This window comes from Leucopleurus acutus (assembly GCF_964270905.1).
Source record: "Leucopleurus acutus genome assembly, chromosome: 6".
Taxonomy (NCBI): Eukaryota; Metazoa; Chordata; class Mammalia; order Artiodactyla; family Delphinidae; genus Leucopleurus; species Leucopleurus acutus.
This window is the reverse complement of record NC_139149.1, coordinates 105016934-105031220: the sequence shown is the minus strand read 5'-3', so window position 1 is coordinate 105031220 and position 14287 is coordinate 105016934. Positions and strand designations below refer to the sequence as shown.

The following is a 14287-nucleotide window of genomic DNA, read 5'->3' as shown; positions in this document are numbered from 1 at the left end:
CCTTTTTGCCTGGTCATTTCCTTTACCGAGTGTCTGTAAGAACCACCCACTCGGGTGTTTCTCAGGATTATAGGTTTTTTAGGTCAAACAGAAACCCTGGGAGCGCCCAACGCAGCCCCACACACACGGTTACATTATTCACCGGCTGGGTGACATCGACCCTGCCGCTGTGGTGTGTCCTGGAAGCTGTTGTGCCTGATTTGCAGAGATTCTCTCAGAGTGTGGCCAGCGGCGACCAGCAGCACAGGGTAAGAGCACGGCTCTGAAATCCTGAAGCCTTCCTGGTGGGCTGAAGGCTGCACGTGGGAATCCCTCCATTCATTTCAGAAGCTGAACCAGTGGGCCCTGCTCGCTTGCATCCTTTGTCATCCTCGGCCCCCATGATGGACGAGACACGGGAGCCTCCGGCCATGACTGTCCACCTCCTGGCCAACTCCGGGCATGGCTCGCTTCTGCAGCAAACCCTGGACCAGCTCCTGGACTGCATTTGCCCAGAGGTCCGTGTCTTTCTGGTGTCTGAGCGGGTCAGTCCAGTGAAATACTATGACAAATGCCACTCCAAGCGGTCCCGCTTCCCGGGGATGTCTGTTCTGCTCTTCCTGCACGAAAGCCTCGGAGAGGAGCGGCTGTTTCGCCTCCTTGACTCCCTACAGCATTGGCCGTGGCAGTGCTACCCCACCCAGAATGTGCAGGGAAGACCGTGCCCCTATATTCTTGCCAATCAGGAATTCTATAGTCTGGACAACCAGATGCCCGTCTGGGGCGTGAGGCAGGTGCACTGCGGCACCGAGATCCTGAGAGTGACGCTCTACTGCAGTTTTGGTAACTACGAGGATGCCATCAGGCTCTACGAGATGATCCTGCAGAGGGAAGCCACCTTGCAGAAGAGCAGCTTCTGTTTCTTCGCGCTCTACTCCACCGAGAGCTTTGCCCTGCAGCTCTCACTGAAGCAGCTGCCCCCTGGAGTGTCGGTGGACCCCAAAGAGGCTTCAGTGTTGCAGTTCAAGGTTCAAGAGATTGGCCAGTTAGTGCCTCTTCTACCCCATCCGTGCGTCCCCATCAGCCACACCCGGTGGCAAACACAGGACTATGACGGCAACAAGATTCTACTTCAGGTATTTCTGTTTGGTCTGTATGATCTTCAGACGCACGTGTAACTGTGTGATGTGACATCCAAGAGATGATTTAATGTCGTGGTTCTCAACCTGGGTTGCACACCAAAATCTCTGGGGGGTTTTCAAACGTTCCCATGCCGTGGCTGCACCCCAGGTCAGGTAGATTAGAATCTTGGGGGTGCACTGGCTTGGGTAATTGTTTTAAAAGCTCCTTGGATGTAACGTGGTTGAGAGGCATTGATTTAATAAACCCCTTCCCCTGACAGATAAGGAAGTTCAGATGCTGTGAGCTGGTAACTTGCAAAGTAGTTTTCAGTAGAATCAGGCAGCCCCCGACTTCTCAGATTTTCCTTTCATCATGCTACTCAACTACACACAAATACTTTGCCCACTCTTTGGGTCCAGAAATATCATTAGTTCTTTCCATCTGGACCTAAGGAAGCCGAAGCTGTAATTACGGTTGGGGATGTTAAGTATGCCGTCCTATTGACTTAATTGTTAAGCATCTTGCATCACTGTCAAATTGTACCCCCAAAAAAGTTACATAGTTAGAACCCTTCAAAATAAAATCTTAAAATTAAAGCCTTCTCCTGTAGGCATCCTGTTGAAAGCAAGCACAATCGTGACAGCTACCACGTGTCACTTCTTACGAAGGGTTATGCGGCAGGTGAACCTTGCTCTTTAGTAGCTGTGGGATTTGTGAGCCTTGGGTTCTTCATTAGCACAATGAGGGTAATATTAGCATCTTCCTGGAGTACAGGTTGTTATCTCTGCTAAATGACCTGACATTTATAAAGTGCTTTAGTGCCTAGAATGCAGTTTTAGCTGTTATTGTTCATATTATGCCCTAGAGCATGTATTTCACATTGATTGTTTTATTTAGTCCTTCTTACAACATAGGAAGTTTTGCAGAAGGGAAAATTGAGCGGTAGAGGGAATAGTTACTTGCCCAAGACACAAGAGGAAGTGTTTACGTGGCTCCAAAGCCAGGCAGCTAACCACTGCAGTCCAGTGCTGTGTGCGTGTGTGTGTGTGTGCATGTGTGTGTGTGTGTGTGTAAGTGTGTGCAGGCAGGGAGGTGTACGTGATAGTCACAGCAAAATTTCTGTCCTTGAGAAATGGTCAGTAACCCTTTTAAGGCCTATTGGATAAAGTAAAAACAGGCTAGAAGATGAATTATCTTTCCTTTTGATTAATTTTGTTGTCATCAGCTTTGAGTTATTAATAAAACATGAGTCATATTGATAGTGTATGTGATGATCTCTAAATTATTTACCTTCTCATTCACATAAGGTGGACAGGCACGGTTTCTCTTAGATGCCTGTTACCTAGCTCACTAATTTCCAAGGCATCTAAAATTTTTCCTTCAGCCTTAGTTAATCTCCAGAATCTAAACCTCACTGTCAAGCAAAAAGTTAATATGTGTGTGCAGCAGGGGACACATTTCTGTTTCAAAGGCTAACTGACATTTTAACTTCTGAACCACGGCTTATACAACTTAGTTCCTTTGGAAAGTTAAGTCAAATTTGGGGAGTGAAGAATAGTTTTTTGGATAAAGACGTCAATGAGTTTAGGCTTTTGCCAGCAAAACGGGCGATTATCTTCTGGAAACTTCTGTTTCTGGTGTCCTATAAAAATCCCCGAAGGAAGCATATACAGAGGCTTGGCTATAATACACTATAAAAGATAATACCTTGTAGCTACTTCACTCCTATAATGGGGTGAATAGAAAACTGCAGCCCAAACTTCCTTGGGGGCAGAGAGGATGGGGGGGCAAATGAACTGGCTTTTGTAAGTAAGTAGCCTGAGTCTTGAGGCTTAGGAGCTGACTCCCAGCTCCGCCACTTCCTCAGACGGGCCCCTGTGGTCACCAGCTGGCTGCCAGCAGCTCTGAGGACTACCCTTTTGAGTTCCTCACTCTACAATGGGCCAGCAGAACTTCTGGACTTCACGTCAATTGGACCAGCTTGGATCCGATTCTCTTCTCTAAATCAATCACTGCATTCTGGGGAATGGGACTAGGTGGATTAGCTTAGTTCTGAGGCAAAGGCTCTACTACCCTGCATCCCGAGAGTTTTTGTGGACTCAGACTCTCTGGGCACTCATGGAGGCGGGGGACAAGGGTCCCCAAGGAAGATCAGTGAGGGGACAAATGCTGGGTGGCAAAAATGACTAATGTCCACCAGCGAAAGAAACTAATATCTATTTAAGGGAGAGCTTTAATCACAAGTTAACTTCCCCATGTGTAACCCGTCCAGGATGGACATGTGTGTGAGGTGGGGGGGAAAGGGGGGGATGCTAGACCCAATGAGGGTGATGGGCAAAGCTTCCCTGAGAGGTGTTGACTGGGCCTGGCTGAGCTGGATGGCCCGGAAGGAAGTAGCTAGATGGGGAAGGGAGGAAAGTGTTCCAAACAGAGGAGATGGCGGGTGACAATGTGTGGAATAGGATTTCCTTAGCAGGCATGTTCAGAAAAGCGCCTGTGGTTCCATGTGGCTGGAGAGAAGGGAGGGGGTCGGGCGGGGGAGGATGGGCAGGTGGGTAGAGGCCACATCATCAGGACGTGGTCAGCCACTGGAGGTAAGCACCACGAGGACAGGGACCTTTTTCGGTCCACTCTTTTTTAAAAATTTTATTTTATTTACTTTTTTATACAGTAGGTTCTTATTAGTCATCAGTTTTATACACATCAGTGTATACATGTCAATCCCAATCTCCCAATTCATCACCCCCCACCCCCAACCCCCTGTGGCTTTCCCCCCTTGGTGTCCATACGTTTGTTCTCTACATCTGTGTCTCAACTTCTGCCCTGCAAACTGGTTCATCTGTACCATTTTTCTAGATTCCACATACATGCGTTAATATACAATATTTGTTTTCCTCTTTCTGACTTACTTCACTCTGTATGACAGTCTCTAGATCCACCCACATCTCAACAAATGACCCAATTTTGTTCCTTTTCATGGCTGAGTAATATTCCATTGTATATATGTACCACATCTTTATCCATTCGTCTGTCGATGGACATTTAGTTTGCTTCCATGACCTGGCAATTGTAAATAGTGCTGCAATGAACATTGGGGTGCATGTGTCTTTTTGAATTATGGTTTTCTCTGGGTATATGCCCAGTAGTGGGATTGCTGGGTCATATGGTAGCTCTATTTTTAGTTTTTTAAGGAACCTCCATACTATTCTCCATAGTAGCTGTATCAATTTACATTCCCACCAACAGTGCAAGAGGGTTCCCTTTTCTCCACACCCTCTCCAGCATTTGCTGTTTGTAGATTTTCTGATGATGCCCATTCTAACTGGTGTGAGGTGATACCTCAACGTAGTTTTGATTTGTATTTCTCTAATAATTAGTGATGTTGAGCAGCTTTTCATGTGCATCCTGGCCATCTGTATGTCCTCTTTGGAGACATGTCTATTTAGGTCTTCTGCCCATTTTTGGATTGGGGTGTTTGTTTCTTTAATATTGAGCTGCATGAGCTGTTTATATATTCGGTCCACTCTTATGCTCCCAGTACCTAGAACAGCATCTGGCACATGGTAGGCAAATCCATTCTAGTGTGAATGAGCAAAAGCTCTGCCAGTTAGCTTCTGTCTTATTCTGACTGTAATCAGCAGTCACTGACAGAGCCACCGAATGGTACTGACATGTACAATTTGCATTATGAGGATCAAAAAGGAGAGTATACATGGAGGTGCTTTGTAAAGTAGAAACTGTAGCACAATTATTGTCTGTGTAAGAAGGCTGCTAGCCGTCTCTCCATGTCTTTTCCCACATAACCTCCTGTCAGCGCACACTGTCTGATGCTTCTTAGAGCCTAGGATGTGTATTTTTGATGAGATTGATATTAGGGTACCTAGTAGATGCTCAGTAAATGAATGAATGTCTGAATACAGAAGCAGGTATGTCAAATGTTTATCCATCCACCAAGTGTTTATTAAATGCATACCTTGGGCTACCCTATTCTCCACTTGGCAGTTTTCATTCCGCTGTCTCAGTCCTTAGTGGATGCATCTTTGGTTTGGCGTCTGACATAAATTTGGGGAAATTCTCAGTCATTTTTGTTTCAAACATTTCTTCTATTCCATTCTCTTTCTCATTATTTGTCTACCACTCCTGTTTTAGTTGTCCCATAGTCTGTTCTGGGTTTTTTTTTCAGGCTTTTTTTTTCTCTCTGCTTTTCTTTTTCAAGGATTCTATTGATACGTCCTCTAGCTCAGAGATTCTTTCCTCAGCTGTGTTTAGTCTGCAAATAAGCCCATCAAAAGCATTCTTTATTTCTGTGACAGTGTTGTTGTTGTTGTTGTTGTTTTATCTTTTTGGTTCTTCTTTTAGGATTTCCATCTCTCTTTTCACATTGCCATCTGCTCTTGCATGCCGTTTACTTTATCCATTAGAGTCCTTAGCATATTAATCAGAGTTGTTTTAAATTACAGGTCTGATAATTACAACATCCCTGCCACGTCTGCTTCTGATACTTGCTCTGTCTCTTCAAATTGTGCTTTTTACCTTTTGTAATGCCTTGTAAATTTTTCTTGATAGCCAGGCATGATGTAGCAGGTATAGGAACTGCTGCAAATAAGCCTTTATTAATGTGGTAGTAAGGAGTTGGGGGAGGGGAAGCATTCTATAATTAGGTCTCTGTCTTAGTGAGTCTATGCCTTGAACTGTGAATTTTGCAAGTGTTTAATTTTTTTTTTTTTCCTCCTTGCTTAGGTGGGCGAGAATGGCTAGAGTGGGCTGGAGTTGAGTACTTCCCTTCTCTCACATGGAAGGCTAGAGAAAGCTGGAGTTGGGTATTTCTCTTCACCCAGGTCAGTTAGGCTCTGATAATACGCCAGCATGTTAGGCTCTGGTTAACTAGTTTCCCTTGAGAGAAGGACTTGTAAGAACAGAGTGCTCCGGAGTATTTAAAAATGGTCCCTTTTCACCTAGAGATTCTCATACTAAGTGAAGTAAGTCAGAGAAAGACAGATATCATATGACATCACTTTATATGTGGAATCTAAAAAAGATGATACGTATGAACTTACTTACAAAACAGAAACAGACTCACAGACACAGAAGAACTTACGGTTACCAAAGGGGAAGAGGAGGGGAGAGGGATAAATTAGGGGTTTAGGATTAGCAGATACAAACTACTATCTATAAAATAGATAAACAACAAGGACGTATTGTAGAGCACAGGGAACTATATTCAATATCTTGTTATGAACTATAATGGAAAAGAATCTGAAAAAGACCTGAATCACTTTGCTGTACACCAGAAAGTAACAGAACATTGTAAGTCAACTATACTTCAATAAAAAAAAAAGGTTCCTTTTCTCCTTCCCTTTCCGGAAGCACAAGGGGATTTTTCTCTGGTATTTATTGTGAGAGTCTAGTCATGCTCCTGGAGGTAAATCTCACAAAATTGGGGGGGGGGGGGCTCCGCCGGGACTGGGTCCCCTGGAGTTTTTAACCCTCACAGTTGTCCACACTAAGCCTCCAGCTATTTGCCAATTACAGTTCAGGTTTTCCTCGCCCCGTCCTGGTTCCTGCAGTGGTTTCCACTTTGGATCCTCTTTTCCGGGAAGCCATGACTCCCCGCATTCATTCGTATGTCTCTCCAATCTTGGGGGCTGCTGTTTGCCCTGTGTCCCCACCTCTCGTGCAGATGCTAGAAGAGTTGTTTCTCTCTCTAAGGCCACCGGTGCCTGAGGTCAGGGTCAGCAGTATTGACAAATGCTGACCACTCCTTGCTTGAAAGTTTCTCCTCTGTGAGCTTCCATAACTTGGATCTTCTAATTAAAGGATTTATCCTATCTCTCTATCACTTGGGCATTTTTTTTCAAAGTTTCAACTCTTTTTGCCCCTAAATCAGGTTTCCTCAACCTCGGCACTATTGACATTTTGGACTAGATAATTCTTTGCCGTGGGGGAGATGTCTTACGCATTACGGGATATTTAGTGCATCCTCAGTGCTACCATTAGATGCCAGAACTGACTCCACTTCCCTGCAGTTGTGACAACAGGAAATGTCTCCAGACATTATCAGATGCCCTCTGGGGGGTGAAATCTCTCCCAGTTGAGAACCACTGTCCTAAATTTAAGGTTTCCCTAAGATTAAGAAATTAAGCCCATCCTGGGCATTTAGTTGTCCTCTTTCTTCAACTTACTCCTGTATTTTCATCTCCTCTATCTCTTGAGCTGTTGGCTTTTTCAACTCCCTGTAAGACCATTTAAACACAACGTCTCCTCATCTCAAATTCAGTCCAAACAAAACCAAAGTCATCCTCTGCAGCCCTGCCCCCAATTTCTCCAGCTGGGGTCACCCTCCCATTTGCACAGGTTTTGAAATATGTCATTTTTAAACCCTCTCTTTTTGGAAGACCCACATTCAGGCAGCCCCCCCCCCCAAACTGTTCAAGTTTCCCTTTGGAGCCATTTCTTTTCTTCTCTTTCCTTCCTTAAACCCACCTAACTTCAAATGTGCATTGTTATTACAGCATTCTAACTCTTCACTCTGGCTCCAGACATCTGCTTGATCCTGCACAGGAGTGTTGAATACATTTTTTTTTTTTTTTTTTTTTGCCGTACGCGGGCCTCTCACTGTTGTGGCCTCTCCCGTTGCGGAGCACAGGCTCCGGACGCGCAGGCTCAGCGGCCATGGCTCACGGGTCCAGCCGCGCCGCGGCATGTGGGATCTTCCCGGACCAGGGTGCAAACCCGTGTCCCCTGCATCGGCAGGCGGACTCTCAACCACTGAGCCACCAGGGAAGCCCTGTTGAATACATTTTTAAATGATGGTTGGATTTATGTTCCTTGTCAGCTCAATAGCAAAAGTTAGCAAATAAAATTAAAACTTACTTGTCCGAATTTCAAGGCTCTTCATAATCAGGCCCCCCCGAATGTTTCCTTTGCTCCCTCCTTCTCTAGTTATTCCAACTTTCTTTCCAGACCTCTAGGCTCACTCCCGCACCCATGTATTTTTTGGTCATAAAATATACATAACATAAAAATGTATCACTTTAACCATTTTGAGTGTAGAATTCAGTGCCTAACGGTACTTAATAGTACATTTACACTGTACTTCATCATCACCACTATCTATTTCCAGAACATTTTCAAGGTTCATCTATGTTGTAGCATGTGTTAGAATTTCCTTCCTTCACAGGCTTGAATAATATTGCATTTTATGGATATCTGCCTTTATATACGGCCTGAGCTGTTCCTGGTCCAGAGATGTCTTTCTCTTCCTCTTCATTTGTCTATCCTTTAAGACCCTGTGCAAGCACCACCTCCTCTGTGAAATCTGCTATAAGTGCATTCTTAACTAGAACATTTTACACCGAAACTTTGTAACACACAACTGATTATAGATTTCCTCATTCTTGTACCATATAATTTGGGACTTTATGACTCGCCATCTCTTTTCGGTATTTTATTGTAAATGTTTATGTCTGGTAGAGTACCAGACAGACAGCTGCTTCTGAACCATTTGTTGATTGATTAACTGCCTGTTGTCAGGAAATAAGTTTCTCTTCAGAAAAGTAAATATTCCAGAAGCTAGTTTGGCAAAAGCAAACATATATTTCTCTTCATTTTATCAATAGACCTTTAGCTAAAATCATCTTGATGTTCTTTATTAGCCATTTAAAATAAAAGAAGATAGTCTCTCGTGAAGTGAGTAATTCATTTGCTTCTTCTGTAGCGTTTCTGGGTTCCTTTCTCATTTCTGAGTCTCTCAGAGGCACTCATTCAGACTCTATTTCTCCCGCTTTGTTTCTCTCCTCATTTCCTCCCCATTCTTCATACCCCACACAGACACGCGCACACACACATACACACACTTCCAACCCTACACGCCCGCTCTCACTCAATGCTTTGCTTTATGCTGCCCTGAAGGAATCCTTGTAAGCATGGCTCAGAGGTTGCTGCTGCTATAGGATGGTGGGTTAACATCATTGGTTTTGGTTAATAAATTAAAATAAGTACCTTTCAAAAGGTCAGTTAATTGGAAGAGACTAGATTCAACTCTTAAGTAAGCAAGTTTGGCATTGTTTTGGGGTTTCTTATTATCTATATAATTTGTTCCCGTGCAATCATTTTTTGTCAGTGTAGGAGAAATCCTCTTTTGCTATCTCTTGGAATCACTTTTAGCAAAAGACAATATTATTTTCCCTTCATGATGTCAGTCTGCCCCTTAACAGCTTAATCATGTTTCAGTGATGTGTATTCTCTATTTCTCAAGTGTTTAGAGCCAAATGAATGACCAATGATCTTCCTGTTCATCAAGATAATTACTAATGTTCCCTGAAACTCGAAAACACCTACCTCTCAATTTGTAACATTTTACAAATATTTCTTAGAAAGATGGGCTCTAAATGATCAGAATTCCTACAAATGCATTTCAATTGCTTTTTTGGCAACAGGGGCATTATTCTCTCTCAAGAGATTTATCTCAACCACTTGACATTATGTTTCTCCTGGAAATTCTTCACTCCAACTGCACACGCTTGCATTTCTACATCAATAATCTTGTGTTTTCTTTTGCCATATTGTCTAAGGACTTCTCTTAAGAAAGGAAAAGTTGATATTCTCTCTCTTAAAAGACTGCAGAAAGGGCCATCCACAGGATGAATGTCCTGTGGCAGTTTCTTAGTAAGACTTTGTAGCTACCTAATGGCTAATAATTAGGGGCCATACATTTCTGTATGCAAATAATTTATGGTTTGTTAGGCATTAAGCTTTATTTATTTGTCCAACAGACATCTAGTGATTACTTACCACGTGTTAGGCATTGTGCTAGGTACTGGAGATACAATGGTGAAGAAGGTGTGTACAATCCCGGCACGTTCAGCTGGCAAAGTCTAGAAGAAGATATAGAGAAGTGAGCAAACAGGTGCAAAATAGTGTGGTAACTACTATGATATGGAAACTACAGGCTGCCAGGACAGCTAGTAATAATATTTGTGATGATGATAATAGCCAACTTATGTTTAGCACTACTATTTCCAGGCCCTGTTATCATTTAATCTTCTCAACAACTCTTTGACATTGGTACTTATTATGATCTCCTTTTATAGATGAGGAAACTGAGGCACAGAAAAATTAGGTAACTTGTCTAAAGTCTCACAACTAATTAGTGGCAGAGCCAATATTTAGGGGTACCTAACTCAGATTCAGTGACATGGAGAAGGCTTCTAAGAGGAAATGATGTGTAAGCTTGGAGTTAACAACAGGTATGAAGGGTCAGAGGTGACATATCCCAGACAAAGGAAATAATATACACAAACACTGGCATTAAGAAAGAGCAAATCATGTCCAAAGAATTGAACAAATTTCAATTTTGGCAAGTGGAAGAGGTGGCGAATTAGGCTGGAGTAAGAAGGGACAGACTGTGAAGGGTGTGGGAACCCATACTAAAGGGCTTAGATTTTTTTCTTAAGAAGAGTAGGAAGCCACTTGAAGTAGGACGGTGACATGATCAAAACTGTTTTCAAAGCTCCTCTGGTAGTGGAGTGGAGAATGGATTAGAGGGAGGCAAGGCCATCCATGGGGTGTCCCTTCGATGGCTGTTGCAGTAATTCAGACTAGAGATGATGACAGCCTGCCTAGGGTTAATGGCAGTGGACATGGAGAGACGGGAAGATCTGAGAGATCTTTGGGAGAAAGAGTCCATGGGAATGCGTGACATGAGGGATAGAGAAGGGAAAATGATGCTTTTGCTTGGTGACTGTGGGGCAAACGATGCCAGGTTCTAAGACAGGGAAAAGAGTAAGCAGAACAGATTTAGGGTGAGAAGGGGGATGAGTTCAATTTGGGACATGTTGACTTTTAGGACCTTGTGCCTGGAAGACAGTTGGATAGGTAAGTATGAAGCTTAAGAGACAGATCTGAACTATAATTAGACTTTCAGAAGCCTTCATCATTTAGATAATAATTGAAGGCAGGGGATTCAACGAGGTTGGCTGGGAGAGTGTGTAAAATGAAAAAAGAAGATGGCCGCTTAGCGCTGAAGAACTACCTCCTGTCACAAATTGACAGGGAAGGAGGCTCCTTCAGTGGACCCTGAGAAGGGGTGATGGAAAGGAAGGAGAAAATCCAGAAGAACGTGTTGACATAGAAGGTTAAGGAGAAGAAGTCTTCATATGTAAAGGAGAAGGTCAGTCTTGTAAAATTCTACCGGAGCTCAAGTAAAAATTCATGACAAGGACGCTCCTCTAGATTGGGTAGTCTAATATCAACCCTGAGCGATTTCTTAATATGGAACTAGCCATGCCGGTTTCCATTTCCAGAAGAAAAAGACCTCATTGGATCAAAAAAAAAAAAAGGTAGAATATAATGTCAAATGACCTTCCAGGAGGCAAAGGTGGCAGCTCATCCCTTTGAAGGATTGTACTTGTCACTGTTATTCAGTTCAACCGACTTTATTGAAAGTCTGCTATGGGCACAGCATGGCAGAAGGCTGAATAGAACGTAGTCTGTTCTTGACACTTAGTTACTGGAAAACATCGGTTACACCTGTTCCTCTTCTCCTTGTCCCATAGGTCCAGTTGAATCCAGGACTTGGTGTTAGGAATGGTGAGCTTGCCTTTCTGAATGGCACCTTGGGAGCTGACACGCTCCCCCAGGGCTCCAGGCTGACCCCTGTCTCTGCGATTAGGACCCTAGAGCCGAGAAGCCGAAGGAGCCGGGACAGGAGGTTCAAGGTGGGGTCCGTGGAGCGGCCTGAGCCTGGTGGGCGGACAGCGCCAGACAGCGCTAGTGGCACTTTGTGGAAAAGCCCTGGCCGCTCAGCCCAGCCCAGCAGCCCAGCTACGGACTCCCAGCTGCCTCTGCCTTCTCTCCACCTCGAATCCGGGGCCAGAATAGAGGTCCTCAGACGGGAAAACAGCTTTGAGAAGCAAGAGGCAGAGACGAATGTTGACACAGGATTCACCGTGGTCAGCTCTGGACCCAGGCAATCTTTTCTGAGCAGATTTCCAAGGGATCTTTGGACCCACCAGCCACCATCCTGCTTGTCAACCTCTTCCTTAGGGGCAGCTGCTTCCAAAAACAACAGAATCTTTAAGGAAAGCGTTCATCCTCTGTCACTTGCTGACCAAAGGGACCTTTGTTCCAGGACGATAATCTCAAAATGTACCCTTCCTCTGCCAGTCCAGGGTGAAGAAAAAGATACAGAAGAAGAATTCTTTATATAGCATAAAACAACTGTGGTTTTCTAAAACACAAAATCAAATAGAATGTTCTAGAAATGGAGCACTGACCCAGAATCAGCCTGTCTCTTGTTCATCTGAGGGGCTCTAAATGCTAGCCATGCACAGATCTGTATCACTTTTATTTCAAATGTTCAAAGTCTAGCAGTGCTGGTGAGTGGTTGTTTATTTGCCATCATGGTCATAAGGGAACACAGCCAACACACAGGGAAAAAGCCCAATGCCTCACGTCCTTGGAGACACACTAACACAGCTGGGTGTGTTGAGTTCAGTACCTATCAGGATAATTGCATTATATGCAAATAAGTCGGATGTGTTATGCAATGCTGATTAGAGTCTGTAATTTGGTTTTAATATTTACTTGCATTGCATTGTTCATCCCCCTGGGCAGCATGGGCTATTTATTCTTTAGTGTTTTTTAGTTTTTATGTGACCTCATTTGGTAACTAGGCCCTGTTCACCACTCACCTCTAGTGACTTTTGCCTTTAAAGTTGTTTGCATCTGGAATGAGTTAACGTGCAAAGTGTTTTGAACATTACAAACATTTCTCTTTTTCTCCTGTTCAATGAGCAGCAACCCTGGAAACCAAAAGAATCAAGTTAAAAATGAAAGCTAGGCTCTAGGGGGTTTTCTGGCTCCTCCATTTCTTGTTTGTTTCCGCACTACCCCAGTGGGGCCCATGGTTCATATAATTAAGCAGAGAGGAGTGGAATGTGATTGGATGATTTGAGATCTCCACTGAGTGTGACAGGAAGATTGCATTGGTTGGGTCACTGGAGCCGGACTTGGGTTTTTTTGGCCATGTTCAAATTCCCGAATTCCTTTGCAGTACTCGTTCATTTATTCATTCATTTATACATCCATTCGTGCAACACAGTGTACAAATACTTACCTTTGACTAAGACATTGGTATACGGTACACATACATTCTGTGGCCATCAAACCCAAAACTTATTTATGGTTTCCCTGTATCACAAATCCATTCTATCAATTCTTAAGAACAGGTGGAAGTTCAAACTTATTTCTCTGGGAAACTTTTCCACAGCTGATCACCACACTTGCTGCACAGGCTGTGGTAAGAATTCACAACCTGTGGATGGAGATGGGGCATATTATGAATTGCAATTATAATCATAATGGACGAATTCTTAGTTGCTCATATGATGTATTATTTGGTTGGCTCTATACACACATTTTTTAAAAATCTGAGGGCTGTGTGTTTCAGTTAATTTACAAGGTTATTTGACTCCAAGAACTCCATTTTCCAGAACAGATGTTATGTGACTATAAGTGCTGATTTAGCTGGGTCTTTTGGAAACCCCTATACTGAGTAGACCTAATTGGAGAGAAGGATGAGTTCAGGCTTAAGCATGAATCTCATGGCAGCAAGACTGGACTGAGTTTGTGTGCTCTGTCCCCCTAAAAGAGTAGAAATGGAAGAGAGCTGCAAATGGACGAAGACAAGACTTCTAAACGAATTTCTGTCCTTATACTATCAGTATATTCTTATCCCCATGTTCTTTCTTTCCCTCAGATTAAAGTTAGCTCTTAGAATGTGGAATGAAGAACTTACTTTTGGTATGGTTTTCTATAATAAGAGTTAAAAAAAATGAAAGTCTTATTTAAGTTGAATTATTGAGCTGCTTTGAAAAGCACAGCAGGCGGTTTTGAAGTTTCTTTCCGACTTTTTTGAGGTTATCTAATTCCTTTAACATAATACATAGGTAGGAATATAAGTACATGGAAAGCATAAAGAATAGTGAGGAATTTGAATGAGTAACTTACAAAAGTGACTTGTAAAATAAGACTGTACTCTTTTTTTTTTTTTTTTTTCTTTTTGCGGTACGCGGGCCTCTCACTGCTGTGGCCTCTCCCGTTGCGGAGCACAGGCTCTGAACGCGGAGGCTCAGTGGCCATGGCTCACGTGGTCCAGCCGCACCGCGGCATGTGGTATCTTCCC

The 14287-nt window shown here is 43.4% G+C and overlaps 1 protein-coding gene across 1 annotated transcript; it reads left to right on the top strand.

The window, feature by feature from the left end:
- Positions 1-380: 380 nt before the first annotated feature.
- On the top strand, positions 381-12311 carry FAM124B (family with sequence similarity 124 member B; the record flags this gene model as incomplete). Its single annotated transcript, XM_082841933.1, has 2 exons — positions 381-1115; positions 11658-12311. 2 exons carry the CDS (start codon positions 381-383, stop codon positions 12309-12311), a joined length of 1389 nt encoding a protein of 462 aa, XP_082698059.1.
- Between the last annotated feature and the right edge of the window lie 1976 nt (positions 12312-14287).